Source organism: Schistocerca nitens, chromosome 1, assembly GCF_023898315.1.
Source record: "Schistocerca nitens isolate TAMUIC-IGC-003100 chromosome 1, iqSchNite1.1, whole genome shotgun sequence".
In the NCBI taxonomy this organism is placed as follows: domain Eukaryota; kingdom Metazoa; phylum Arthropoda; class Insecta; order Orthoptera; family Acrididae; genus Schistocerca; species Schistocerca nitens.
The window spans coordinates 797276671-797302219 of NC_064614.1; the positions used below are offsets into that span (position 1 = coordinate 797276671).

At 38.2% G+C, this 25549-nt stretch overlaps 2 protein-coding genes across 5 annotated transcripts in view; one reads left to right on the forward strand and one right to left on the reverse strand.

The window, feature by feature from the left end:
- The window catches only part of LOC126262422 (uncharacterized), a 77924-nt gene extending 69141 nt beyond the window's left edge, over window positions 1-8783 (forward strand). For all 4 annotated transcript variants that reach the window (XM_049959076.1, XM_049959059.1, XM_049959068.1 and 1 more), the window contains one exon: window positions 7171-8783. In XM_049959076.1, coding sequence (XP_049815033.1) covers window positions 7171-8205 — 1035 coding nt within the window. In that variant the 3' untranslated portion in view covers window positions 8206-8783. The remainder of the gene's footprint in view (window positions 1-7170) is intronic.
- Window positions 8784-21064: 12281 nt separating this feature from the next.
- Window positions 21065-25250, reverse strand: LOC126262442 (threonylcarbamoyl-AMP synthase). Its single transcript, XM_049959098.1, has one exon. It carries the CDS (start codon window positions 25117-25119, stop codon window positions 24286-24288), a length of 834 nt encoding a protein of 277 aa, XP_049815055.1. The 5' UTR covers window positions 25120-25250; the 3' UTR covers window positions 21065-24285.
- Window positions 25251-25549: the final 299 nt, after the last annotated feature.

Here is a 25549-nt window from a genome sequence, read left to right on the forward strand (position 1 = left end):
AAAAATATTTGCTAAGCTCCTGAAACGGGGGACCCCATTGGTAATTCATCTTCTTGTAAATAAAATTCATTATTGAATTGGAAGTAATTTTGTTTTGTTATGAGCTTTATTTGTGCGAGTATTTCTTTAATCTGTTCATCCAGGAGTTGACTGCAAGTTTTCAGGTTCTTATCTATGGTCGCTATTGTACGTCTTTTATGTTGGAATAAATGTTTTCTATCTCAAATGAGAGGATTGTTGCTGTGTCTGGGATTTTTATACCTTTTATTTGTTGTGTGAGCTGTGTAGTGTTTTTAATGGTTCTGTCTCCCTGTACTTTGAATTTTGCATACAGCAGTTTTAATATGTATCCTGAAAGCTTGTAAGTGGGGATTTCCTGAAATCCAGTATTCGGTTTGTGGATCTTTGGTTGGCTTCAGAGGACAGGTGCAGTGGGATTAATCTGTGTCGACTTCCTTTTCTTCATGTTATCCAGTACAATGTCTATATTTTTCAGTGTGTGTTTTACTTTTGTCTGGAATCTGTTTATTGGGTCTGATTTTAATTTTGTAATGTTATTTTGTGAGATGAATGTTTGTGTTTTTTCAATATATTTTTCTTTGTCTGTCAGTTCAGCTGTGTTCCCTTTCTCTCCTTTTGGAATGATAACATTTCCATTTTGAAGTTTCCTCCAAAGTTTTCGGAGTGTTGCAGATTCTGTGTTTTTGTAGTTTTTGAGTTTTTATACTGTTTATTATATTACGGGTTTTTTTTTATTCTCCAGTTATTCCAGTGTTGACATGGGTGTTTTTATTCCTATCTTCCCTAGTCAAAACACTGTCTGCTTCTATAACTAGTTTTTCTATGCAACATTCATCTGTTTCTGAATTTACATTGTATTTTAATCCTTTCTCCAACAGCTGTCTTTCTTTACTGTTCAGTTGCATGTCTGTAAGGTTCACTAATCTTGGGTAGAATTTTTGTGTGTTTTTTTCTTGGTTGCTTGTGAAGGTATTGTGTTGTGACTGGAGTTTTTTTGAGTTGATTGATCTTTTTTCTATGAACTGCTTTAATTCTTTGTACAACAGTTTTTGTATGCTTTTTGACCTTGTTGACCAGATGAGAGAAAACTGTCATATTATTAATGGTGTATGCAAGTTTTAAATGTGTCTTATGTAACTCATAATTTAGTGCTTGTTTTTTAGAGTATAGGGGTCTGATTTCGTATTTTAACCACATTTTCTGAGCAGCATACACTCAGGGTGTATACGACCCAGGACAACCGGGATATCCGGGAAAAACCCGGGAATTTTTTCATCCGGGAGAAAACCGGGAAAAGCCTGGGAATTTTTAGAATTCCAGGAATGTTTCATTGTTCTAATTTTCAGTTAAATTTTTGTGATTTTGACTGGTAAGAACCAATACTCCAACAAAGGATATTACTGTATCCCGTGGGTTCGAATTCTGCCTCTGGCATGGATGTGTGTGATGTCCTTAGGTTAGTTAGGTTTAAGTAGTTCTAGGTTCTAGGGGACTGATGACTTCAGAAGTTAAGTCCCATAGTGGTCAGAGCCATTTGAGCCAGTTTTTGTATCCTGCGTCTGCAGGATAATACTGCAGCCACAAAACATTAACAGGAGGAAGAAAAAACGAAAATACAACTTAAGTCGCAAAGGAAATCCTCCATATACAACAACAAAACATAGTGCTTATACAAGCGTCTGCCAACAGCAAAGTGTGTCAAAGGCTTTAGAAAGACTATGCAATGATTCATAACGACAATTTGACTCCGATGAGCGTGACGTGACAGCTGTTGACATTAGATTTGTTTGAGCAGTTGCGGGTGGACTCTTGTGCATGCGCCGTCGAGTAGCGTATAGGTAATACCTTCTCCCGCTTCTGGCTACGGATGTGTGGCTGGGCGCCACTATCTAGTATTGCTCCGGTTCGGAAATGTCGTAGATCCGGGGCTGATGCACAGAGCTGGTGGGGAGGTGGGTAGTCTCCACGTGACCTGTGTTTACATTTAGTGATTTTGCTGTTTCCTCTTCATTTATTACTCTCACATCAGATGAAAACAAAACGGATTTTTGTGGCCGGAAGCTATCAAATGAATGAATGAAAACACGTTCGCATAATTACGGTAGGCTAAAATATGCTATTTTCAGGTTTTATTTCCACCTTTCTGACAGTGAAGCATTAATCACCCTGCAGAACAATGAAGTTATGTTTGTCGCTTTGTTAAATCTTTTGCGCTGAGGCAGTCAATTTATTTGAAACGGAGTGTTTAATTTCACACTGTTGGCTAGATTCAACTGTTCGGTGCATTTCAAGTGCACGTTTTCCATCTTCTAGCTCGCATGGCATTATGCCACAATAAAGAACCAAACATGAGATAATATAGTACTGGTACTCAAGAAAATTTACATCCGAATCTGGACATACGAATGTGCACTTTACGCCCAATTATGCATTTTAGTATGGTTCATGAAATTCCGATGAACTTGAAGTGTCATCTGATGTCTTCTTTCTTTTGTGACAGTGCAAGATCTTTTAATGTTTTACACGTACGAACATACGGGCTCCCTGTGTCATCGTAGCAGCGCAAGAGCGATGGCGCCTGTTATCTGGCGCTCTCTGGCAACTGCTGAAACGAATCAGTTTCTAACAGGTCACGGAAAACATTGCGGATGGTGGTTTGAAAAGTGTTACTTTCAAAGTAAATTTCCTTTTACACAAGATGAACTATATGCGAGAATGTACGATGAATTTCTTAAATCACAGAGCGTTTGACTCTCAACTCTTTGAGGACGACCATCTAGAAGAATTTTGAGCCAAGAAGATCAGACACTTACGTCGTTACTAAAAATTTTACTGGCACATTTGTGTGATATATCTTAAAGTGTAAGAAGTGCAAAAAAGATCAACATTATATGTGGAAGCTTAGCTTCCCTTGCAGCTTATTAGTATTTGAGACGACGATTATATGTGAAACCTAGTGTTTTTCTTGTAGCAACACTATGAATATTAATTTAAACCATCAAATTTTCTAATTTGTGTGTTGGCGCTACTTAAGCGTGACCTTGCTATTGGTTGACTACATCACATGTCCTGTGCTGTCATCAGCTGGCGAGATCACGTGACATGAGCTACGACTGGCTTACAAAAGTGCGTCGCAATCTCAATTTCAATGCCTTGGAAAGTAACATGCGGTGTTTGGTGGAATTCGAATTTATATCTTCATAACATGAAAATATGCAGCGTACATGTCGCTGCTACACATCAAAGATCTTTCCAAAACGACCCCCTCCCCCTAGTATTGTTTTATAAAGTGCAGTGAAATTCTACGTCGGCGTATAAAACCAAACATTCAAAACAATGATAAGTTTTACAGCGCCGAGGAAAAGTATACTGGCACTTAACATGGAAAAAATTGTATTTTCACCCGGGAGAAAGTGTATTTTCAATCGGGAAATTTTTTTCCTTGTCCATGTATACACCCTGACACTGCTTTTTGGATACTGGGTGAACTGTTTTTAATTTTTACATTGATTTATTTAGGTGCAAGATCGTTACATTTGCATATGTTTAATTTTATGTGTTGTATGGTTTTATGGATGTTCAGATGAAGTCTTCTGAATTTCTGGTATAGACCACATGGAAATGCCTGGCGTTGCACGAATAACAAGTTTGTTGTGTGGTCATCCTCCGCAGCAAGCACAGAAATACTTATTTTGTAAATAAAACCACCTTCTCAATCTGCAACCTAATTTACTTTTCCCAGACGCGTTTCGCCTTTTCCTTGCTCTAAGGCATTACCAGTGGGATCTATAACGATACAGTTTTGTTTTAATATGATCATAATGTCACTCAACATGTGGCGGTTCACCCTAATTTATTTCTTCGTTTGTTGTCCTCGGTGTTGACATACTGTGTTGTGATACTGGCTGAAAAATGGGGCGTGGAAGTACAACACTGACTACTTTAAATAATGTAGCCGACAGATGCAGAGTTGCGTTCCACAGTAGTTTACTTTCACTGTTCACAACCCCGCAATACTACACAGTTATATATGGCCAGTGCACTATTGTTTTAACTTTCCATGAGTCTCATTAATAGTTTGCAGACAAACCTCCACGTACTGCTACAATAGTTTACTATTGAACATCTACGAGCAGTAAAAACCTAACTACATAGTTCACAGTTCTTGAAGAACAGAAAGGTATATACGGAACACACAATGCCATTGTTTTAACACACGGCCTAATTGTGTTACACACTTATTTCACTGTTAATTTGATGCATTGCTGTTGTTCTAACCAACACAGGTTCTTGTCTGAAACTTGGCCGTGGACTGACTGTCTCGTGACCAAAAACCAGGCCCATATATATCTTTACCATAATAGGTACTGAAATTACACGTTGTTTGATGTTTAATTTACAGAAATTACATTTAAAACTTAACTCATTAAATCAACTGAATACATCGAAAAATTCGTTCTTTTTAACAGTTTCTTCTACTACAAGGGTTAGGCCGAATTATTTGTTCAAACGATGAAATTAACAGATATCGTTACGCAAACAATACTTTTGACAAAACTGTTAATTATTTTGTAGTTAATTAAGGGCTGGCTTTGCTAACATGTTTTTGAATAGAGCCAAATAGATTCTTTTAAGAATACTATTAGTTGTACTTCCAAATGTTTATAATTAGTACAGAATTTATATTTGTATATAAGTCAACAGTAGACTTTAAGTTACGAAATAATTACTGATTTCACCCTATAACAAAAGATACTAACTAGGAATAGTCGATATAAATTAGAAAATCAATCACATACATAAAACTAAGCACAAAATTAGATCTGGCGTTATATTCTTTAAACCCGAGGGCCAACCTTTCTCTTTTATGAAAATACGGATTATACTCACATATGTTAATGGTATTTAGTCAGACACGAAAAAATGAATTTTAAGGAGGCAGATGGCACAACAAGAGGGGAAGTAAAAAATGTCTCAGCTTGTTTTGCCACAAACATCTTTACACTCACTTATCCATGAACCCCTCCACAGAGCATTGAAACGAAAGGTCAAATCAGCCGTCACCAAAGCTTTGTCAGTCATTAACAGCTAGTACATTCATATTGACACACTGCACTCAAACCCCTTGCCCACGCACACACTCTTCAGCGCTCTCTCTCTCTCTCTCTCTCTCTCTCTCACACACACACACACACACACACACACACACACACACACAAACGCGTGCGCGCGATGGCGATACAAACATCATGAATAGAAGTTGGTTTTGAAGTTTTGAACATATACTTCATTAGGTTGGCAAGATGTAGGTAAACAAACCAAAGAGGATGAAACGTGTAATGAAGTTACAATATTTATGTTGTTAAAAGCACAGTGTCCGAAGAAATAGCTATATCGAGTGGCAAAAGAATAATAGTCCACCACAAAAAAGGAGGAGAAACATGGTGAACAGTGTGAAAAAGTTTGGAATACAAAATTGTGCTTGTGTGTCGGTAATAAAGTGGTAGTGTGACCTCCAGGCTAGATGAGAGGAAATGCAGATCACAACAAACCATAAGTAATTACTTATTTACATAAAAAGTTGTGTTGTGAACTGTTTGATAATCTAAAAATAACATAACTGTATCGTTGCAGATCCCACTGATGATACCTTAGAGCAAGAAAAAGGCGAAATACATTCCTCTTCGGTCTTGAGTCTCATGTTTCCATTCTCCCTTTTTTATCCACCTTGGGGTTTGACCTCCCTTTCTAAATTGCTTATGTAGTGTGAGCTGTTAGGGAAAGAAGTCCCCTCCTAGCGTCCCTGGCATGGGTTTCTCTGCTCCCAACCATCTATTCCCTCCCAACTTGGGTCACCAGCAAGTGAAGCCAGTATTGATCTGGCTGAGTACCCTGACAACAGAGGCAACACACTTCTGGTACCTAATCTGTCATCACCTCATGTATGCCTGGGAGTGGTTGGTCGTCTTTTTGGTGCATCAGAACTCTCGGCAAAATCGCCTTGCCTGGCAGCCCTTGCCTCGGCTGTGTAGTGCCCATTAGGTGAGCCCCCGATCAGAGTGAGTGGTAGCCGCTCTTCAGCAGCCGTTTTGTCAGACAGGAACAATGGTCCCTCTGCTTCTACTTTTACATTTTCAGATTCTTCCCAGCTTGTGGTGAAACCAAAGGGTTTCACCAGAAGGGTTCCTGGACAGACTGTCCTCCTGTGTATCTCCTCTATCAGTCCTATCTGGTATGGATCTCATACTGACAAGCAGTATTATTGTATTGGCCAAACAAGTGTTTTGTAAGCTAGTTTCTTTGCCGATGAATTAAATTTCTTTGGATTTTTCCAGTGAAACTGTCTGGCATCTGCCATACTCATGATTAATTTTATGTGGTTACTCAACTTCAAATTGCTTAATACTCATGCTCTGAGGTATTTTATGAAAGTAACTGTTTCCAGTGATTGTACTTTCATTTTGTAATCGTTTGATCCTCAGCAGTCTTTCCTGCATTTCACTAAAATTTCCTGCTGTTGCGACTTCTCTTTGTACAACGCCAGCAGTATACCAAATACCTGTTAGCTCTTTTAACACTGTCCTCTTCTCACTCAGTACATGGCTATGAATTGGCACATTTCTGGGTTGCTCTCAAATCATATATCATTAATAAAATTGTGGCATTTGGTAACAATTTTTAAAAATATTGAAGAGTACAATTTGCAGCCACAAATTCCTGCAAAATTATTTGTAAAAAGTCTATACATATTCATAAAAGAAATGTTTAAGGCTCTAGCTGTTATACTTCCTATTGTGTGGTAAGTACAGATTTCTCATTTTGATTAAGATCACCAAACATCCCTCTCACAGTTTCCAGTGTTCAGTGTTTTTTAGTTGTTTTCCTCCTTTTATTTTAATGGTCCAGTAATGTATGGATATTTCTTTGATGTAAGTTGTGTTTACTTTTGAACTAATATTAATGTGCCAAGAACATCTAGTACATAGAATGTAGCTGAGACATTAATACTATAGCATTTGTCACCAGTTCCAGTCAAAATTAGTGGAGAGGATTTGTGTCTTGTCTTAGTCTGAAGCAATGCAGGCATTTGTTTGAAAGCTGTAGTGTTATGATTGTGTGCTAATAATGTTTTTTTTTAATGTTTTTCAGTCACGCAAAAGAAAAGCAGCTCTAGCTGAACTAGAAAGTGAACGTGAGAATTCTATAGATGCTTTAACAGGCAAAAGAATGAAGAATGATCCTAAAAAAGATATTTGGATGCAGTGTGACAAGTGCAAATATACCACAAACTTAAATTCTTTTATGATAAATCACATTCGACAACATGTGAAGAAGAAGCAGCCAGATCTTTGTGAGTTCTGTGGCGGTGAAATCAAAACAGGGTCGTGTTCAAATAATTGTTCCCTCAAGAAAAGGACGGAAATGCCACAAAGCAGCACTTCTGGTACATCAGTTGTTGTACAGAATTCTAGGCCTGTATCAGCAAGTAGCAGCAACTTCTCCAGACAGGCAACAAAGCCATTTTCTGACAATATGAATCGTCCATCAGATTCAGATGCAGAAACAGTTCAAATGATAGCTGCTGAAATAAATGAATATATAACTGCTAGAAGTGCTGCTGCTGCTGCAGCAGCAGCAGAAGCAGTTGTCACTTCTGCTGCCTCTGGTACACCCCAGCTGTCAGCCCATAAACTGGATTCTGTACAGCAAACATTGCAAGATATTCCTCATGCGCCAGATGGTTCATCACAGATCTCTGTTGGTAATGTCTCAGAGATGCAAAGAATTGAGACAACTCTCAACACTGTGGCAATGAATGGTGGTGATAGTTTACGAATGGACACTGCAAGTTTAACACAGAATCATGGAATTTCTGTGCCTGGGGAACATTTGCAAAATGGAAATGGTGGAAATTCAGCTCCAACAGCCATATGTGTTATGAACATGTCCGAACAAAATTCTGCCGTTGAACAGACATTGCTAGTGCAGAATATGAATGACGATAATAATGCTGTATATGTGCAGGTAGTGGAAGTGGGGAAGGGTGATGAAGTGCATGACACATCAAATATGCCAAAGCAGGTTCTGACTGTTGCAGATGATGGGACAGTGGAGATGGTAGAAGTCATGTGGAATGAAATGGTTTCTTCACACGTTTCTTCAGGTCAAGATGTTCAGTTCTAGGTGGAATGAGTTGAGTTGATGTCAGACACATTTTATCAATTGTTGATAGCTTATTGGCCATTGCGTTCATTAGTGTCCCAATATAAAAAAAAGTTACTTGATCAGTTCTTGTTTTAATTTAGTAATGTTATTGATTGAAATGTTTTGTTTATTTATTATAAACAGAAGAAATGAAATGAAGTTATGTTCAAGGCGAGTGGAGCTGTGTGTGTGTGTGTGTGTGTGTGTGTGTGTGTGTGTGTACACGTATGTACGGATATGTATATATACTTATATATTGGCAGCAACAGCGGGTATACAATTGTTTACCAAGTAAACTTCACATTCCTTTTGTGGATGTTCACCACTGTGGTTCCCTGTGTTTGTATTATTGATTGTTGTGGACACTTAGACAAGTACAAGTGTTTGATTCTTGATGACAACTGCACAATTTTTGCTTGATATATTTCCAGAAAGAGCCGTGAGCCCAAAGCACTGTTGTGCAGTTAAGACTTCATCTTAATCTTGTCATTACAGGTTTGCTCTCATTGTGATATTGACTGTTTTCTTTAATAAATAAATTGATTATATTTTGTAAATATTCAGTGAATGTTACTGCAAAAAATGAATATATTAAAATACTATTTCAATTTGTCTTATATCTGACTATTTGAAAATAATATATTGCATATTTTTATGTTTTGATATTGTGTAATGTATTCACCAGAATTCGGGAGACGTGACATTCAGCACTATGTCCCACAAAGATAATTATGAAGTTATGTTGAGCACACCCATCATCTTATTTTTCGCTTCTGATCTATTATTGATGTTTGAGAAAGCACTGCATCAGAATTGTTAGTTTCCACTTTGCATTAATCTGATGCTAGTAATTAATTGCACTTAATATGTTTAAAGAGAAGAGAAGTTCCATATAATCTGTAGACTTGTGCTATAGATTTTCTCCTGTCATATTTACCAACATGCTGAGATTCTTTTTTTAAACATCAATTCCACTTTTTAATTCAAAACATATGTTGACTCATCTGTGAATGATACAAGTGATCAAATTCCCTGTGTTGAAGATTTGATTGCCAGAAACCACCAGTCACTTTTTTATTACTGCGCAAAGGCTGTCGTATATTTCTTCCCCAGGAACAAGAATCTGTGTTTCCAGCTGAAAAAACAGTGGTTTTAGTTTCTTGGGAGAAGGGGGATAACACATCATTGGTCCAAATATAAGCTGCGCCCTTCATTTAGGAGTGAAGAAAGTGAAAAACTCAATGTGGGTGGGGTGGAGGGGGGGGGGGGGGGTGAACATGGTACAGTACCCATTTACAGAAACCATTCACAATATGTCATTCTGAATCACATTTATTTAATGTTGTGTAGACAAGCACCATTACCATTCATTTATGGGCAATAATGACTGAAGGGTATGGGGACATACTGATCATATGTTCCACCATCAGGTTGCCCTTCGTACTGCCTAATGGGCAGCAGTAAGAACAGGCTTAAGGCATAACTCGTGAGTGGTGATTACACTTTTTAACTTAACGTAGAACATCACCAGCTTGTGAAATAACTAAAAAAGGTAACCCCATGATAAGGCTCTGAAGGTCATGTGCTGTGGTTGTCAGCAGTGTCGTTCTCTGAATATGGCAGGCCTGGCCAGCATATGCACTCCGGGAGCAGGCTGGCAATCCTGCAGCAGTTGAATCTGCTGAGCTCTTCGCCTTCCCCCACTACTGCACTATTGTGAGCAGTGTGAGTAAGACGGCTACATGCCGAACACTACACGGGCGGAATCTTAGGAAGACATTTTACAACACAGTGCAGCTGATACGAATATTGCAGTGTACTTTTACAAGCAGGCGTTTATCTCATGTCTAATTTAGCTACCAACGCAGTTATTTTTATTACTTGATATAAATAAATACATTATATAGTGCTAATACGGTGAGCAGAATTACAATAAGCATTACATACAGGCATTTAAACATTATGGTGTGATGTTTATGAACTTGTACTACACATTATAATTTTAGAATTTGTAATAATTCTGGAACTATGATTTGTGATATAGTCAGACACGTGGAGTTACAGATATTGTAATCTGTTAAACCCAAACATTAGTGGGACTTTGTCTTTTTCGCAAGGAAGAAAGACAAAAAGAAAAAAAGTTAACACGCATTGTTGGACCAAACATTGAACTAACGTAAGCGGCTTGGCTGTGCAGTTGGGGATATTGCTCTTGTGGCAACATTTTATAAAGTCTTGTAAATTCCTGGATTGGACAAACAGGTCATTGAGCTGAGTTTGTCTTTCACATCAAGTCGAAAGTAATGAGGTACATTAACAGTAAAAAGTAAAAATGATCTGACACACAAATTGAAATCCATCCTCAGTCATGCAGCTTCTTTGAGAACTTTTGATGAAATGTTTCAATTACTGAAATGTATTCAATCATGTCTGGTCCCCAAAAGACTGCCTTGAGTTATGGTAAATGTTTCATGTCATGAACTTGAGATGATTTTTCCTCAGGATTAATTTTTGTTTGATAGTATCAGTCTTCTCCACCACATCTTCTTGCCAAATGATTCTTCCCTTGCTTTAAGACACTTAGAGAATTCAAATAATTTGTGATGTCAACAGTAAAAGATATTTCATGACTCTACATATAATTAACTAAGTTTTAATCCTTAATGGTCACTTTCCTTACTACAGCCTCCATTCACTGTTGTTTGTCAGAAAACAAGTGCATCATATCGTCTTTGGGGTTGGTGTTACAACATTCTATCTCATAATAGTGTGATGGCATGTTAATCTCTTCCCTTGGCCTTTATAAACAATATGAAAAGTAAGGCAATTCCCTTTCGGCATTGAATGAGTGGCTTATTCCCCTTTACTTTTTTGGTCAAGTGCATGGGCGCCGTAGTACTCCTAAAGCAGAACATAAATATAATTTAATGCAAGTAGTACTGTTGACGAACTGACTGGCGTTTGGCTCTAGCCTTCCTTTTCCTGTCACTCCTTGCTCTTCAGCCTCACCAGCCGCTGCACTTAGAGCACTAGGCAGTAGCACAGGCAGAGAGGTAACAGATCACTGTTTGGCGAGGCCTGGCATATGGTAATCATTGGATGTGGCATGGAGGAGTATGTGATCAATATCCTGCTTTCCAAGCCATTGCTGATGACATGGGAACTGCTACTCATTCAAATAACTCCTCAATTGGACTGACAAGGGTGGTTGCACTATGTTTCAGTTATCTATGCAAGATTCCTGGCAGTATTGGGAATCAAGCCTAGGTGCTCTGCATTGCTCTTAGATGCGCCAACAGCAGAGCTGTGCTGGCGACTCTGAAAGAACTAGGTTCACTAACTTGTTCCACTCGGTGGGAATGCATGATTTAGTGATGGGGGGGAAAAATTACCTTGCTAATTTGTTTCCTCTAACTAATAATTAATTAAATAATAATTTATGGTAGTTTCTCTGTTAGAAATTTAAACAAAACTGTGGCACTCATTTACACCTTTAGAGAGCTATTCATTTTAGCTATTGCTACACAGTCACATTGATCTGTTGGAATTAACGAACAATGATAATGTTTGTGGTTACAATACCAAGTGTAAAAAAGTGACATTTACTCTGCAGTGAAACTAATTTTGACTCATTTGACTCAGAAAAGTGCTCATTTTGCCGAAGAAAAAATTGTTCGCTAACAAAAAGTTGTAACATGCTGTTCAAAGAGGAGATCTAATTTTGAAAATACGCATAACAGTTTTGAGTTCTGGAATGTTACCTAGGCAGCCTGGCTGCTTTTCTCTTCCCCGCCTCCCTAATGTTCCAGAGTATAGTAAGTCTTTATGAAGTCCGTAGTATAGTAGTCACATTTACATGGTAGACATTTTAATTCAAAGTGGTATGTACGAGAGCTGTTCAAAAAGTATCTGCCTTTTTTTTGTTTTTACGAACAAGGGGATTGGAATGTGTGCGTTGTATTGTGGAAAAAATGAGTGGAACAACGTTATTGCATCAAATTTTGTATTAAGCTACAGATAAAGGAGTGGTGCAACTGCTTCAAAGATCGCCACTCATCAGTGAAGAGTGAGGCACTTTCAGGTAGGTTCTCATCAACCACAAGTGAGGTGGTTGTTGATCGTGTAAGGACCCTGGTGATGCAGGATGGACAAATTATAACCAGAAAACTTGCAGATGAGGTTAAAATTAGTAGTGGATCCATTCATTCCATTTTAAAGGAACAGTTGCACCTCAGGAGGATTTCAGCAAAATTTGTGCCACAGCTGCTGACAAGTGAGCAGAAGCAACTTTGCTCGGAGATCGCACAGGGCAAGCTGGATACTGTGAACAATAATCCCAGCTTTTTAACACAGTTATCACCAGTGATGAGTCCTAGATTTATGGGTACACCCCAGAAGATACTAATGTCACTAAGAAGTGCCATCAAGAGGTTCTGCATGGCTTTCTTGAAGCATTGAGTCACAAATGGCTGGACATGGGGGCAGCAGTCAGTTGGTACCTTCCTCATGACAATACACCCATTCATCACTCTCAGTTAATTCAGAAATTTTTGGCCAAACACAACATCGCTATGGTTTGTCAGTGTCCCTATTCCCCTGACCTAGCACTGAGTGATTTCTGGCTTTTCCTTGTACTGAAAAAGACTCTCTGAAAAGGACCAGATTTCAGAATAGAGAAGACTTTATGGAAAATTTGATGGAACAGATGTGCACCATACTAAAAAGAGGCTTTCCAGGGATGCTTTCAGCAGGAGCTGCAGTGAGAGAGAAATGTATAGAAGCTGAAGGGAACTGCTTTGAAGGTGGCTAGAGGCAAACAGTTGTATCTGAATAAAGACTGATTTTATAAATAAAAATCATATACATTTTGAACAACCCTCATGGTACTTGAAGTAATGTATACTGCCATAAACTTTCCAGTTTTTTCAAAAAGGAAAAATTGTTCAAGAGCACATTCACCAAGTTTTATAGAAACCAACAGGATTCTTTACATACGTTATATCATAAATTATGTATTCCACATGGTGGAGGACATGGTTATGTTGGCAACAGGTGTAGAAATAACTTCAGGAGTGCCGTAGGGAAGTTTGTTGAGACCCTTACTGTTTGTATTGTATACAGGGTGTTCCAGGAGAAATGGTGAATACTCAGGGACTTCATTCAGCATTCAATTGCAGCAAAAATATTCATATGGGCATGTGGCCTATTCTGAATGGTTTCAGAAACACACGTAATGTACATTTATCTTTGGGCTAGTGGTGTGCCAGACATGTGTTACCCACCCAGCCTCTGATGTTTTATTTTAGCCCAACATACCTCATTGCTTTCAGCTGTTTGCTCAAGATGTCTTCCTGTCATTAATTTAGTCTGTTCAGTGTGCAGTTGTCCATGCTGTGTTGTTAGTGAATTAGTATGAGGTATTGAGAATGTATTAGAGAGAAGCATTGGTTAACGGTCTTTGTACATGTACAGGCTAAAATGCCACACATCAGCACTAATTAACACGCAGATACGGTTTCTACGGTGGTAGTTCTCCTGCTGCTATCGAAGACTACCACTGGCACTTTTTGACACTGTTGGCAGTTTCCAACATGTTGAATTCCTGATCATAGAGAGTTTACCAGAGTTTTCAGCACATTGTACTTGTGGTTGGGCAAGTAGCCTTCCCAAGAAGAACAGGTATGCTTCCAAGTTCCCACTTTACTCCTGAAAATGTAGTTCACAATCTGTGCAGGAACAGCAATACATTGTTGAAATGGTGCAGCATTGTTCTACTGCCAAAACACGGCAACTTTCTGTGGGTATCACTGTCCCACGAACACAAGTATAAACATCACATGTGGAAAACATGTACCCATGTCACATGATGTGCCCACAATCTAACAGTGGCAAAAGTGTCACAGGACTTTTGTCAATGGTTAAATAACAGACATCATTTGCTTCCATTAACTCTTTTTACTGATGGTGCTATGTTTACATGGAATGGAATCAACAACACATGTAATAATAATCGATTGTTGCAGGAAACTCTACATGTTACAGTGGAAACCAGTTCCAAGTTAATTTTTTGATCAGTGTTCGGATGTGGCATGATTGGTAACATATTGATAGGTTAGGTCATTTTATAAGAGCGAATAGCGAGACAGAATTACTGGCATTTTTTGGAAAATTCATTTGTTGAACACCTTGAGGACACTCCTTTGACTCTACAGTCTGCAATGTACTTCCAGCACGATGTGGTCCCTCCACTTTTTATCACACAAGTCAGGAAACACACATCTCAACCACACTTACTCTAATTGCTGGAGTTTGGTTGTGGTAGTATAATTAACTGCCCACCAAGATTGGCAGACCTCATGCTATTAGATTTTTGATTCTGGGTTTGGATGAGGTCTAAGGTGCACAAATGAAAGGTTGAACATATGGGATGAACTAGTTGGACGCATCATAGACGCTGTGTTACCCTCATTAGGGAACGTGCACAGGAACTTGGACAAGCAACACAACATGTTCTCCCAAGAGTGCACAAATATATTGACGTTGATGATGGGATATCCAAATATTTATTGTGTACTTTACAACAGCTGTAATGTGAAGTGCAATAATACTTTGAGGAATGTGTTAAAAATATGTACAAGGTGCTGCTAAAAACTTTGTGTCGTCTTAACACTAAATACAATTAAATCATACAAGATTTTTATTCATCTTCATCACCTTCAAAGTAGTCTCTCATACACCAAACCAAGCATGTCTGCCATGAACCGAATGCTTTCTGAAATTCTTAAATTTGGTGTGTTAAGCACCACTTGCAATTCCACATGAATTTCCTCTGTTGTGTCAACTCTTTGTCCCTTCAACTTAATTTTAATTTGGGACTAAAGTGGGTGGGTAATAATTGCAGTGTTTTTTTTTCCAGAAATCACTTGTTAAACCAATTGCAGCATTATGTGGCCGGTGACAGAGGAAAAATACTACAGCTTTAGCAATTGCTGTAAAACATACATTTGTTTGGTTGTCATAATGTTCATGGAAAATTATACCCTTTCTTTCAGTGTAGATGTGTTTTTGCATTTTTTAAAATGCAAAGCAGATGCAAGGTTTTACAGGACAGTTCTGAAATACAGCACTCTCAAAGTAATCCCTCAATTATATGTGTGAATAGGTTAGTACCAGTCATGATTTGTTGTTAACATACTTCACAGAAGCAGCCTAGAGTAGTTACTTCAGCATGTTATTATGTGACTCATTCTACATCCTGGTTTCCTTCATGATAGGATATTTGAAACACTGTGTGTGAATGACTATATGAATTCGAGGGTTACGTATTCTTAATTGCAAGGATTGTACAAAAATTACATAAGTAAACTCACCAAGAGAGAAAAATTCTGAGTTTAAATTTTTCTTGTTTCATTTAGTAGAAAATGACACTCAACATTACATTGCATGTCATTTATAGGGAAAGATATCCCCCAAATTTGTTTCCAAAATAATCCTTCAACCATGGGCTATCACTTGAGAAAATAAAATTAGCGAGTTTTTGTACCTTACGGGTATTTATCTAGTTATGAGAATCTTTGATCAGTTTTGACTTGGTCATTTTACAAGGTCTAATAGTGTTCAAATAAATGTAAAATTAACTTTTTAGATTTTTTTAATAATCAGTATTGTTATCCTTTCAACAAATAGTAGTGTGTTTAAAAATCAAGGAATGAATCGCAACAGGCGTGTTTTATGACTAAGCTTGAATAATGGCAACCACGTGAAGAACTGTCACTAGGCAAATATCCTCTTGTTTGGGCCAATTGAAAGACGGTAATGATTCTGAAGTCTGCATACACTGAACATTAACACAATTTTTTGTTGTACGTACTTCAGCGATATTAATGATGTTCCACGACTTGGAATTTTTACAAGCTACGTATCTAGTTGGGATTCAACTCTCACAAAGAATTTCAATTTCGTTCTAAAATTGTATTTACAGTTGATTTCCACATTACTACTCATATTACTTGCTACTAACTTTCCTAATCAATTAATGGCTTACACTTCGGGAAACTACTGGGACCGAGCAGTGTTTGAAGTACTGCAAAATTTTCCACAAGGTCTGAATGTGTCTGTCGTATAGATTTTGCAAAAATAAGATAGAAATTAACTTTGATGATGATAACTTTACAAAACTGAAACAAGTCTGATGCAGATGATATTTGACTTTGTAGAGGTCTTTGTAAAACTTTTTATGGTGTGGCCGAGCGGTTCTAGGCGCTTCAGTCTGGAACCGTGCGACAACTATGGTCGCAGGTTCTAATCCTGCCTCGGGCATGGATGTGTGTGATGTCCTTAGGTTAGTTAGGTTTAAGTAGTTTTAAGTTCTAGGGGACTGATGACCTCAGATGTTAAGTCCCATAGTGCTCAGAGCCATTTGAACCTCTTTTTCAACTGTCTCTCCCATGCCACCACACTGTTTCTCCACTGCTAGTTGCAAAGAATAACCACAACTAACACTAACCTTAGAATCTTTTTGATGTAGACACAAGCTTATAATATTAAATTTATTTTTGTATTGGCTTGCACAGCCATCATGGCTCCCAGCAACAAATGCTATACACTAATTTCATTCATGAAATCTGTCACAAATTTTGAATTATGTAGACCATACAGATATCATTACTCATGTCAGTCGGTATGGTACAGAAAGATGAACTAGTCTTTTACCCTCTGTGTTTTTGAGGGCAAGTGCAAGAAGCAGTTTTCAGTGGTATGTGAACTTCATCCAGGAGAGTCCCATCGATACTGTGGCAATGTTTACATCAGGTAAGCCTTTTAAGTGCGTTACTATATTTTGACTGAGACCTTGCAACTTTTTAAAGAGTGTGGAACATATTTTTCCAATTTAGATGAAAGACTCTCAATAAAGTCAGCAATTGTGCAAAACATTTGTGTTCTCTCCATTGAAAGCCACTGAGCAAATTCAGTGGTTTCATCTTCATCACACTTTTCAAATACTTTCTCCCTAACAAAATTATAAGCTTTTCTTTTGGAGCATATTCATTAAAATGTTGCAATATATACTTTAGGAGTTAGAAGGCCATTAACTGAAAAGCAGAAGCGCTGAGTTGCCACAGGCACACACAGAAAAGAAGAAAACTTGCTAGGTTTCAAGCTAAACTTGAAGGGGGATTACTCTGAAAGCTAGCAAGTTTTCTTCTTTTTTTTGTGCGTACCTGCCAATGACTCGGCACTTCTGCTTTTCAGTGGGTTGTCTCCTTTACTCCTAAAGTATTTACATTTTACCAGAACTTTGCTACAAAAACGTGTTGCAGTATAAATGCATGGGTTGAGTTTTCACATAGCAACATGTTTGAAATTTATAGTTGTCTTTAAATGGCACTCATTAATACTAAAATCCTGTTCTCATAAATTCTTCTGAGACATACACTGCGTGATCAAAAGTATCCGTACACCCGCAGAAACATACATTTTCCATATTAGGTGCATTGTGCTGCCACCTACTGCTAGGTACTCCCTATCAGCAACCTCAGTGTTCAGACGTCTTGCGAGAGCAGAATGGGGTGCACTGCAGAACTCATGGACTTCGAAAGTGGTCAGGTGGTTGGGTGTCACTTGTGTCATACATCTGTAAGCGAGATTTCCACACTCCTAAACATCCCTAGGTCAACTGTTTCTGATGTGATAGTGAAGTGGAAATGTGAAGGGACAAGTACAGTACAAAAGCGTACAGGCTGACCTCACCTGTTGACTGATAAAAGACCGCCTACAGTTGAAGAGGGTCGTAATGTGTAATAGGCAGACATCTTTCCAGACCGTCACACAGGAATTCCACACTGCATCAGGATCAACTGCAAGTACTATGACAATTAGGGGGGAAGTGAGAAATCTTGGATTTCATGGTTGAGCGGCTGCTCATAAGCCACACATCACGCGGGTAAATGCCGAACGACGCCTCGCTTGGTGTAAAAAGTGTAAACATTGGACGATTGAACAGTGGAAAAACATTGTGTGGAGTGACGAATCACGGTACGCATGTGGTGTTCCGATGGCAGGGTATGCGTATGGCGAATGCCCGGTGAACGTCACTTGCCTGCGTGTGTAGTGCCAACAGTAAAACCCTTGTTATTTTGCGTGGCACTATCACAGCACAGGCTTACACTGATGTTTTAAGCACCTTCTTGCTTCCAACTATTGAACAATTCGGGGATGGCGATTGTATCTTTCAACACAATGGAGCACCTGTTTATAATCACGGCCTGTGGCAGAGTGGTTACACAACAATAACATCCCTGTAATGAACTGGGCTGCACAGAGCCCTGACTTATCCTATAGAACACCTTTGGGATGTTTGGAACTCCGACTTCACATCAAGCCTCACCAAACGACATCGCTACCTCTCCTCAGTGCAGCACTCTGTGAAGAATGGGCTGCCATCCCCCAAGAAACATTCCAGCACCCGATTCAACATATGCCTGGGAGATTGGAAGCTGTCATCAAGGCTAAGGATGGGAATTACCGAATTCCAGCATTACCGATGGTGGGCGCCACAAACTTGTACATCATTTTCAGCCAGGTGTCCTGATACTTTTGATCACATATTGTACTTTGTTGGTACCATTAGCACCTGTTACTATACACAGTTTGGAACAGAGTGAACAAAATTTAGAAAAAATTACTTTAGCTTCAGGGTACTCAATTTTAAAATTTGAGTATGTTTCATGCAAACTGCACAAAATCAATTAGGCTATTTTCTTTCCTTCTGTTGTTTCTCTGTGAGTACCATATGATTTGCACCTAGCATAAGTCTCGACTGTTCAATATGCTGATAAAAATCCATTACTATACTCTGACTAGAATAACTTCATGATTGGCAGATTGCAGTGGCAGATGGGGGAGGGGGGGGGGGAGGCAGTGCTGTTGGCATGCAGCCAGCCACAGTAATCAGGGCACTGCATGTATCTATCTGGCAACAGTGTGAGCATATTAACAATAGAAACAACTACAACTGACTGGCTGACCCCTTCACTCAACTCTCTGAAATGCCAATCAGAAAGTGATTTTAATTGGAGTATAAATCTGTTTAGAGTTTCAGCATCATCACTCCTCATATTAGGTTCTACTAACAAACACTATTCTTTAAAACAGATTCAGCACTTGCCACACATTGAAAGTATTTCAGATTTCTTGCAGAGACCAATTCACTATTGTGGGATAGTCAGTTTCTTCAGTGAGACTTTTTTTTTAAAACTGGTCCTCATCTTATCAAGTAGAATGTCCATATCAACAAACTTTTCTTCTACATTATTTTCTAACGTATTATTTTCTGGCACTTCCACATTTATCCCTAATCTTCAGAGTTTAAATTTTTCGTATCCCTTTTAACAGTTCTCATTAAGTGCCTGTAATTTCAAAGGTAAGTTGTTTACTTCCGAAATAAAGTCCATAGATCAGAAAATACACTAAGGTGACAAGTCATGGGATACCTGCTAATCTGTAGCAGCACCTTTTGCTTGGCATAGAGCAGCAACTTGGTATGGCATGGACTCACAAGCCGTTGGAAGTCACCTGCACAGTACCGAGCCATACTGCCTCTACAGTCGTTCATAATTGCCAAAGCGTCACCGTGCAGGATTTTGTGCACAATTATGTCCCATAAATGTTTGATAGAATTCATTTAGGGTTGTCTGGGTGGCCAAATTGTTCGCTTGAATTGTCCAGAACATTCTTGAAACAAATCACATTCAATTGTGGCCCGTGACATATTTAGGAACATGAAGGCCATGAATGGCTGAACATGACTATTGCTGAAAATGACTATGCCCACTCAATGATCTGCTCAGCTAGACCAGAGGATCCAGTACATTCCATTTAAGCACAGCCCACACCATTATGGACCACCACTACCATGCACAGTGCCTTGTTGACAACCTGGGTCCATCGCTTTGTGTGGTCTGCACCACACTCGAACCCTACCATCAGCTCTTATCAATTGAAATCGGGACTCATCTGAACAGGTCACAGTTTTCCAGTAATCTAGGATCGAACGAATATGGTCACGAGCCCAGGAGATGCGCTGTCAGCAAAGTCATGCTGTTAGCGAAGACACTTGCGCCGGTTGTCTGCTGCCTTAGCCCATGAACACCAAATTTTGACGCACTGTCCTAACAGATGCGTTTGTCATACATGCCGCATTGATTTCTGCGGTTATTTATGCACTGTTGCTGGTCTGTTAGACTGACAACACTACACAAATAATACTGCTGCTGCTGGTTGGTAAATGAAGGCCATCTGGCACTGCATTGTCTATGGTGAGAGGTAATGCCTGAAATTTGATATTCTTTGCAAACTCGTGACACTGTGGATCTCAGAATATTGAATTCCCTATCAACTTCCGAAATGGAATGTCCCATGTATCTACTTCCAACTACCATTCCAGTTTAAAGTCTGCTAATTCATGCTGTGCGACCATAGTCACTTTGGAAACCTTTTCACATGAATCACCTGAGTACAAAGGACAGCTCTGGCAATTTATACCTTGTGTAAGCAATACTACTGCCACCTGTATATTTGCAAATTGCTATTCCATGACATTTGTCACCGCAATGTGTGTCTACTGACATACACTTATTTGTAGTTTTTCACTCGAACTATACACCTTATGTTAACACTATTTCTTTGGTTTCCACACAAAATTGCTTTCATTAACAATGATAAAACTTAAAATACAAAAAGGTTCTAAATAATTATTTTTCCGAATATTTGAACATTAAAGAATTTTTGATATTACAGAAAAAAAACTGACCTGTATTTTCCAATTTAGTGCTATGAAAGTATTTCCTTATAGACACACTTTTTATTTCCTGTATTTACATTCAATTTCAAGACAGTTATCGCATTTTCAGGTACCTATGCAACACATAGTACACACACCTGATGATCCACATCATATCCATTTTGTAGTACAGATATTGATTTGTGTAAAGTTGTCAGTTGCATAACCTACTTATGGGCTAGCAGTGTGTCTAGGAACATACATATACATAAAATGTGACACATTATTCAAATAAAATGGCTTTGAGTTTTGCATAAAGCACTGCACGTTCTATAAAATCTTATTTATGTGATATCTATATATATATATCTCAAAGTATAACAAACAAATGCATCTAAGAGTTTACAGAACTATTAGGAGGGGTTCTAAATGAAAGCCAATCAAAATAGTGCAGTACATTCTTATATACCACCAGTCTTATGAAAGATAGGAAGGGGGAGTGATGGCTGAGTATGGAATCCTACTGCTTAGAACCAGTGGAAATGTGTATGTATGTACGTTATTCTGATGAATGTGAGCGCAAGTGGCTATCTAGTAATGGAATTAACAATTAAAGCTGTTTGTGAAGCAATTAAGCCAAAATTTAGTAATTTTGAAGTACACACACACACACACACACACACACAGAGAGAGAGAGAGAGAGAGAGAGAGAGAGAGAGAGAGAGAGAGAGAGTTCATATTGGTCACAGTTTCTGTGAAGTCTATAGTGCCTCAAACATATGAGTTAAATTCACCTTGAGCACTAAATGAATCGAAGGGTAAACTTAACATTCTATGGCTTATGACATCAGCTCATATGGTACCATTACAATGAATTTACTGTAAATGGTAACCTCCATGCACTCATCTAATACTTGTACAATATAGGAGATGCCTATGTGTACATTTCCACTGGTTCTAAGCAGTACAGTTCCAAAATTAAGTCTCCCCCTTCTCTCTCTAATAAATACAGTGGTATATGACACACTGTGGCATTTTGATTGTAAATTTCAATTACAAGAATCGTTCAACAAATAATGTTCCAGTTTTTATTTTTACACCCATGTATATAGGAAAATATCCTTCTAGCACCTTCAAATTTGATGTTTCACTTGCATGTGTGCAAAGCCTCAAACAATTCCAACAGATGGAAGAAACACAATGAACCATCAAATTGGCATCTATGCAAGACAGTCATTTCAAGCAATGTGCAGTAATTGAGTTCTTGGCTGTGCAAAAAGAAACCATGGTGGATGCCCATAAACATTTGTGTGCAGTATATGGTAATGATGCATTTGATATGAGTACTGTCGGATGATGGATAGAGTTAAGTATCTGAAAGTGCAGATACTGAGCTCCATCATCTGCCTCATTCAGAATGTTCTGGAACATTTGCTCCCTGGTTGTGAATAATGCGTATGCCCTTATTCATGCAGACCGATGCATCAAAACTGACTTTTCAGCTATTGTGAGCATTGGAAATGAGTATACAATGATTTGAGATGCTTGGGCATTCAAATGCATGCTCAAGATGGTTTCCATGAATGCTCACAACACATCACAAGATTGAAGGAAAAACCTTTTCATCTGAATTTTCACTTAGGGATTTTCAATATGGGACAACTTTGAGGATGAGGTGAGCTAGATTCATGCAGTGAATACATGGCAATGAGCATGGGACAAGTCTTTCTCCAATGGGGAATACATGCTCTTATGCAATGCTGGCATAAGGCCACAGAATGTAATGGAGACTGTGTCGAAAAATAGTACATATAGAAGACATTGTTGATATTGTCACTAAAAGAATAAATATGACCTGAGAAAAATTGTGGGGCAATGTTTATTGAACAACCATAATAGAATGTCTATATATAATTGCATGCATTTGTCGGTGATCTGATGACACTTCGATATCCTGAAAATAGAATTTTATAGAACTGACAATATTTTTTTGCAAATCCCACAGCTACTGTTTTCTGTAATTATTTTGAATGCTGATAATTTTTAATTAATATCTTCAGATGCAAAATGAATGTAATGCAGGTGATCACGAGTGATTTGTGTTCTGCAGGCAATTGAAGATAGACTGTATTGTCTCGAAGTCAATTAAACGTACATAAAAAAAAAACCACACAGCCACAAGGAAATTGACTTTCATTGGAGTAAATACGCAACAACTGAACCTCATATAAATATTCAGTTTTTCCATTGGTAGTCCATGCCTTGGGGATTATTTTGGAAAGAGAATTATGGGGTTAATCCCCTTCCATTCAGGTGACACAAATTGCAACCTACGCCATGTTTGTTTACAAATTGATTCACAAGAATAGATAGTAGGCCTATAAATTTTTTATGGCCTTCGTGAGTTTACTTAGAGGTACAAGGTAATTTTGTTTACAATCCTTATCATTTAGAGCAAATAACAACCAAATTTTACATAGACTGAATGATAAAGAAAAAATGTAATTTATTTTTGTGCCAGTCCAGAACTTCTAAAATCTGAATTACCTGAAGATGAAAATTGAGAGGAAAAAATTCTAAAATTTGTTGTGTTTTCCTTTCTTTGTAGGGGAACCAGATAAGGGATGAGGAAATACTTTTACTTTAGACTGAATCATCATGGAATGCTCCATAATCGGTGTTAAGCAATATGTGCCAGCACCACCTATTGAAAGAATTGATGGGTGACTGGTATTTAAGCCACTATAAATACAAAAATGGAAATGCAGGCAGTAACTTTCAGATTACAGTCTCAAATATTACTTGCTTATGAATGAAATCAAAGAAAAATTGGTTTACACATTTATATAAACTGTATCACAGGTATATTTCTTATGGAACTAAACTTAAAATTACATCATCTCCTAAATTCACAAATGCCAAGTCATTATGGAGTGTAAAAAAACTGGAAATAAACATAAACCGACATGTTATTCACACCATTTCATTTTAAATGCGGTAGATATTTTAACAGTTGGAGAAAAATCACTGCAGTACTTCATGATACAACATCCAATAACTTGTAGATAACACCATCATCAAAAAGGTAAGCTAATTCATACACTTCGACATTACAAAAACTGAAGAATCACAATTATTGAAGTATGCCACTTGGTTTCTTAAATAAGTCACCACAAAGGCAGAAATATCCAATAGTTTCCATTTTGGCACCTTGTACAATAAATACTTCTGCAATGCACTTTGTACTTGCAAGCTGCTTCTCTCAGCGGCTAAAAGTTTTAATTACGTTCCAATAATTTAAACTGAAATAGCTTATGCCTCAGGGCATCACAAGATACACCTGCTCTGATTATTTTAAAACTACCGTGTTCACTTAAATCTACAACTGTAGAGCCAGTGCGGATTTCTTGTGGAATTTTGCCAGCATCAAAAACTGCATCTACATACTGCCACAAGTGAGAGAATTCTTCTACTTCAATTGCGCTCTGTTCTCCACTGCTATTTGCACTAGTAAGAGCAATAGGTTCTCCGAACTTTTTAACAACTTCAACTATAAATCTGTCTTGTGGAATGCGTATACCGACGTTCGGGATTCCAGGATTAAATTTAACATTTAAAGTTTTTGATCTTTTGAGGACGATTGTAAAAGGTCCTGGAAGAATACACTGTAAGAGGGCAGGAGGAAGAATGCTTGTGTCTGCCCACTTTTCCATCTCGCTGATAGAACTAACACAGATCGCAATTGGTTTCGCTGCATCCCGACCTTTTATTTTGTACAGTTTTTCAACAGCATCTTCACTCTGAACAGCACCTGCTAAACCGTAAACTGTGTCAGTAGGTACCGCTATCACACAGTCTTGCATTAATAAACGGACTGCTTGCTCAGCATAGGCTTCCAATTTTTTATGGTTTATCGTCACTCTATTATAAAGCCCATTGTCCACAAAAGACTTACGAACACTGCCAAGAGCTTTATAATCACGGTTAATGGATTGCAGAGCCATTTTACGAAGCAACTCCACCGTTTCGTAATGGATTTTGCTGTTACAGTGCCGGATACAAATTGTCGTTCCAATCACAGTTATCTTAATCATTGCTTTAGGCATGGACATTTATCAATGTACACACATAATTCGTGTGTCTTCCACGTAAATACATCGACAAATATGCAAGTGTCACTATCACACGATCAACGTAACCAAACATATCACATGGTGGTACCCTTCGTTCCACAAACGCGATGTACACACTGGCAAAGATGCTCATATATATGATCATATGATGCAATCAATGATCACTGGATGCTATGCTTCGACGGACAACGAAAACTTGCACATGCATTATTATAAAACATCGCCTACTGAGGCTACTAGGAGTTTCCATACGCGCTGTAGAAATTTGTACTAGTACTCGTTTTCCAGATGGCGTCAACTGAAGTATTGGTGTGGGTGGTTTAAGTAGCTGTGCGGATTTTAGCTCAAGAACTTACGTTAACGAAGAGAAAACGGAACGCCCTCTCATCCTGTCACAAATACTCTCATC

Coding starts and splice junctions, on each gene's coding strand:
- LOC126262442 (XM_049959098.1), bottom strand. CDS start 25,119: ATGTCCATGCCTAAAGCAATGATTAAGATAACTGTGATTGGAACGACA.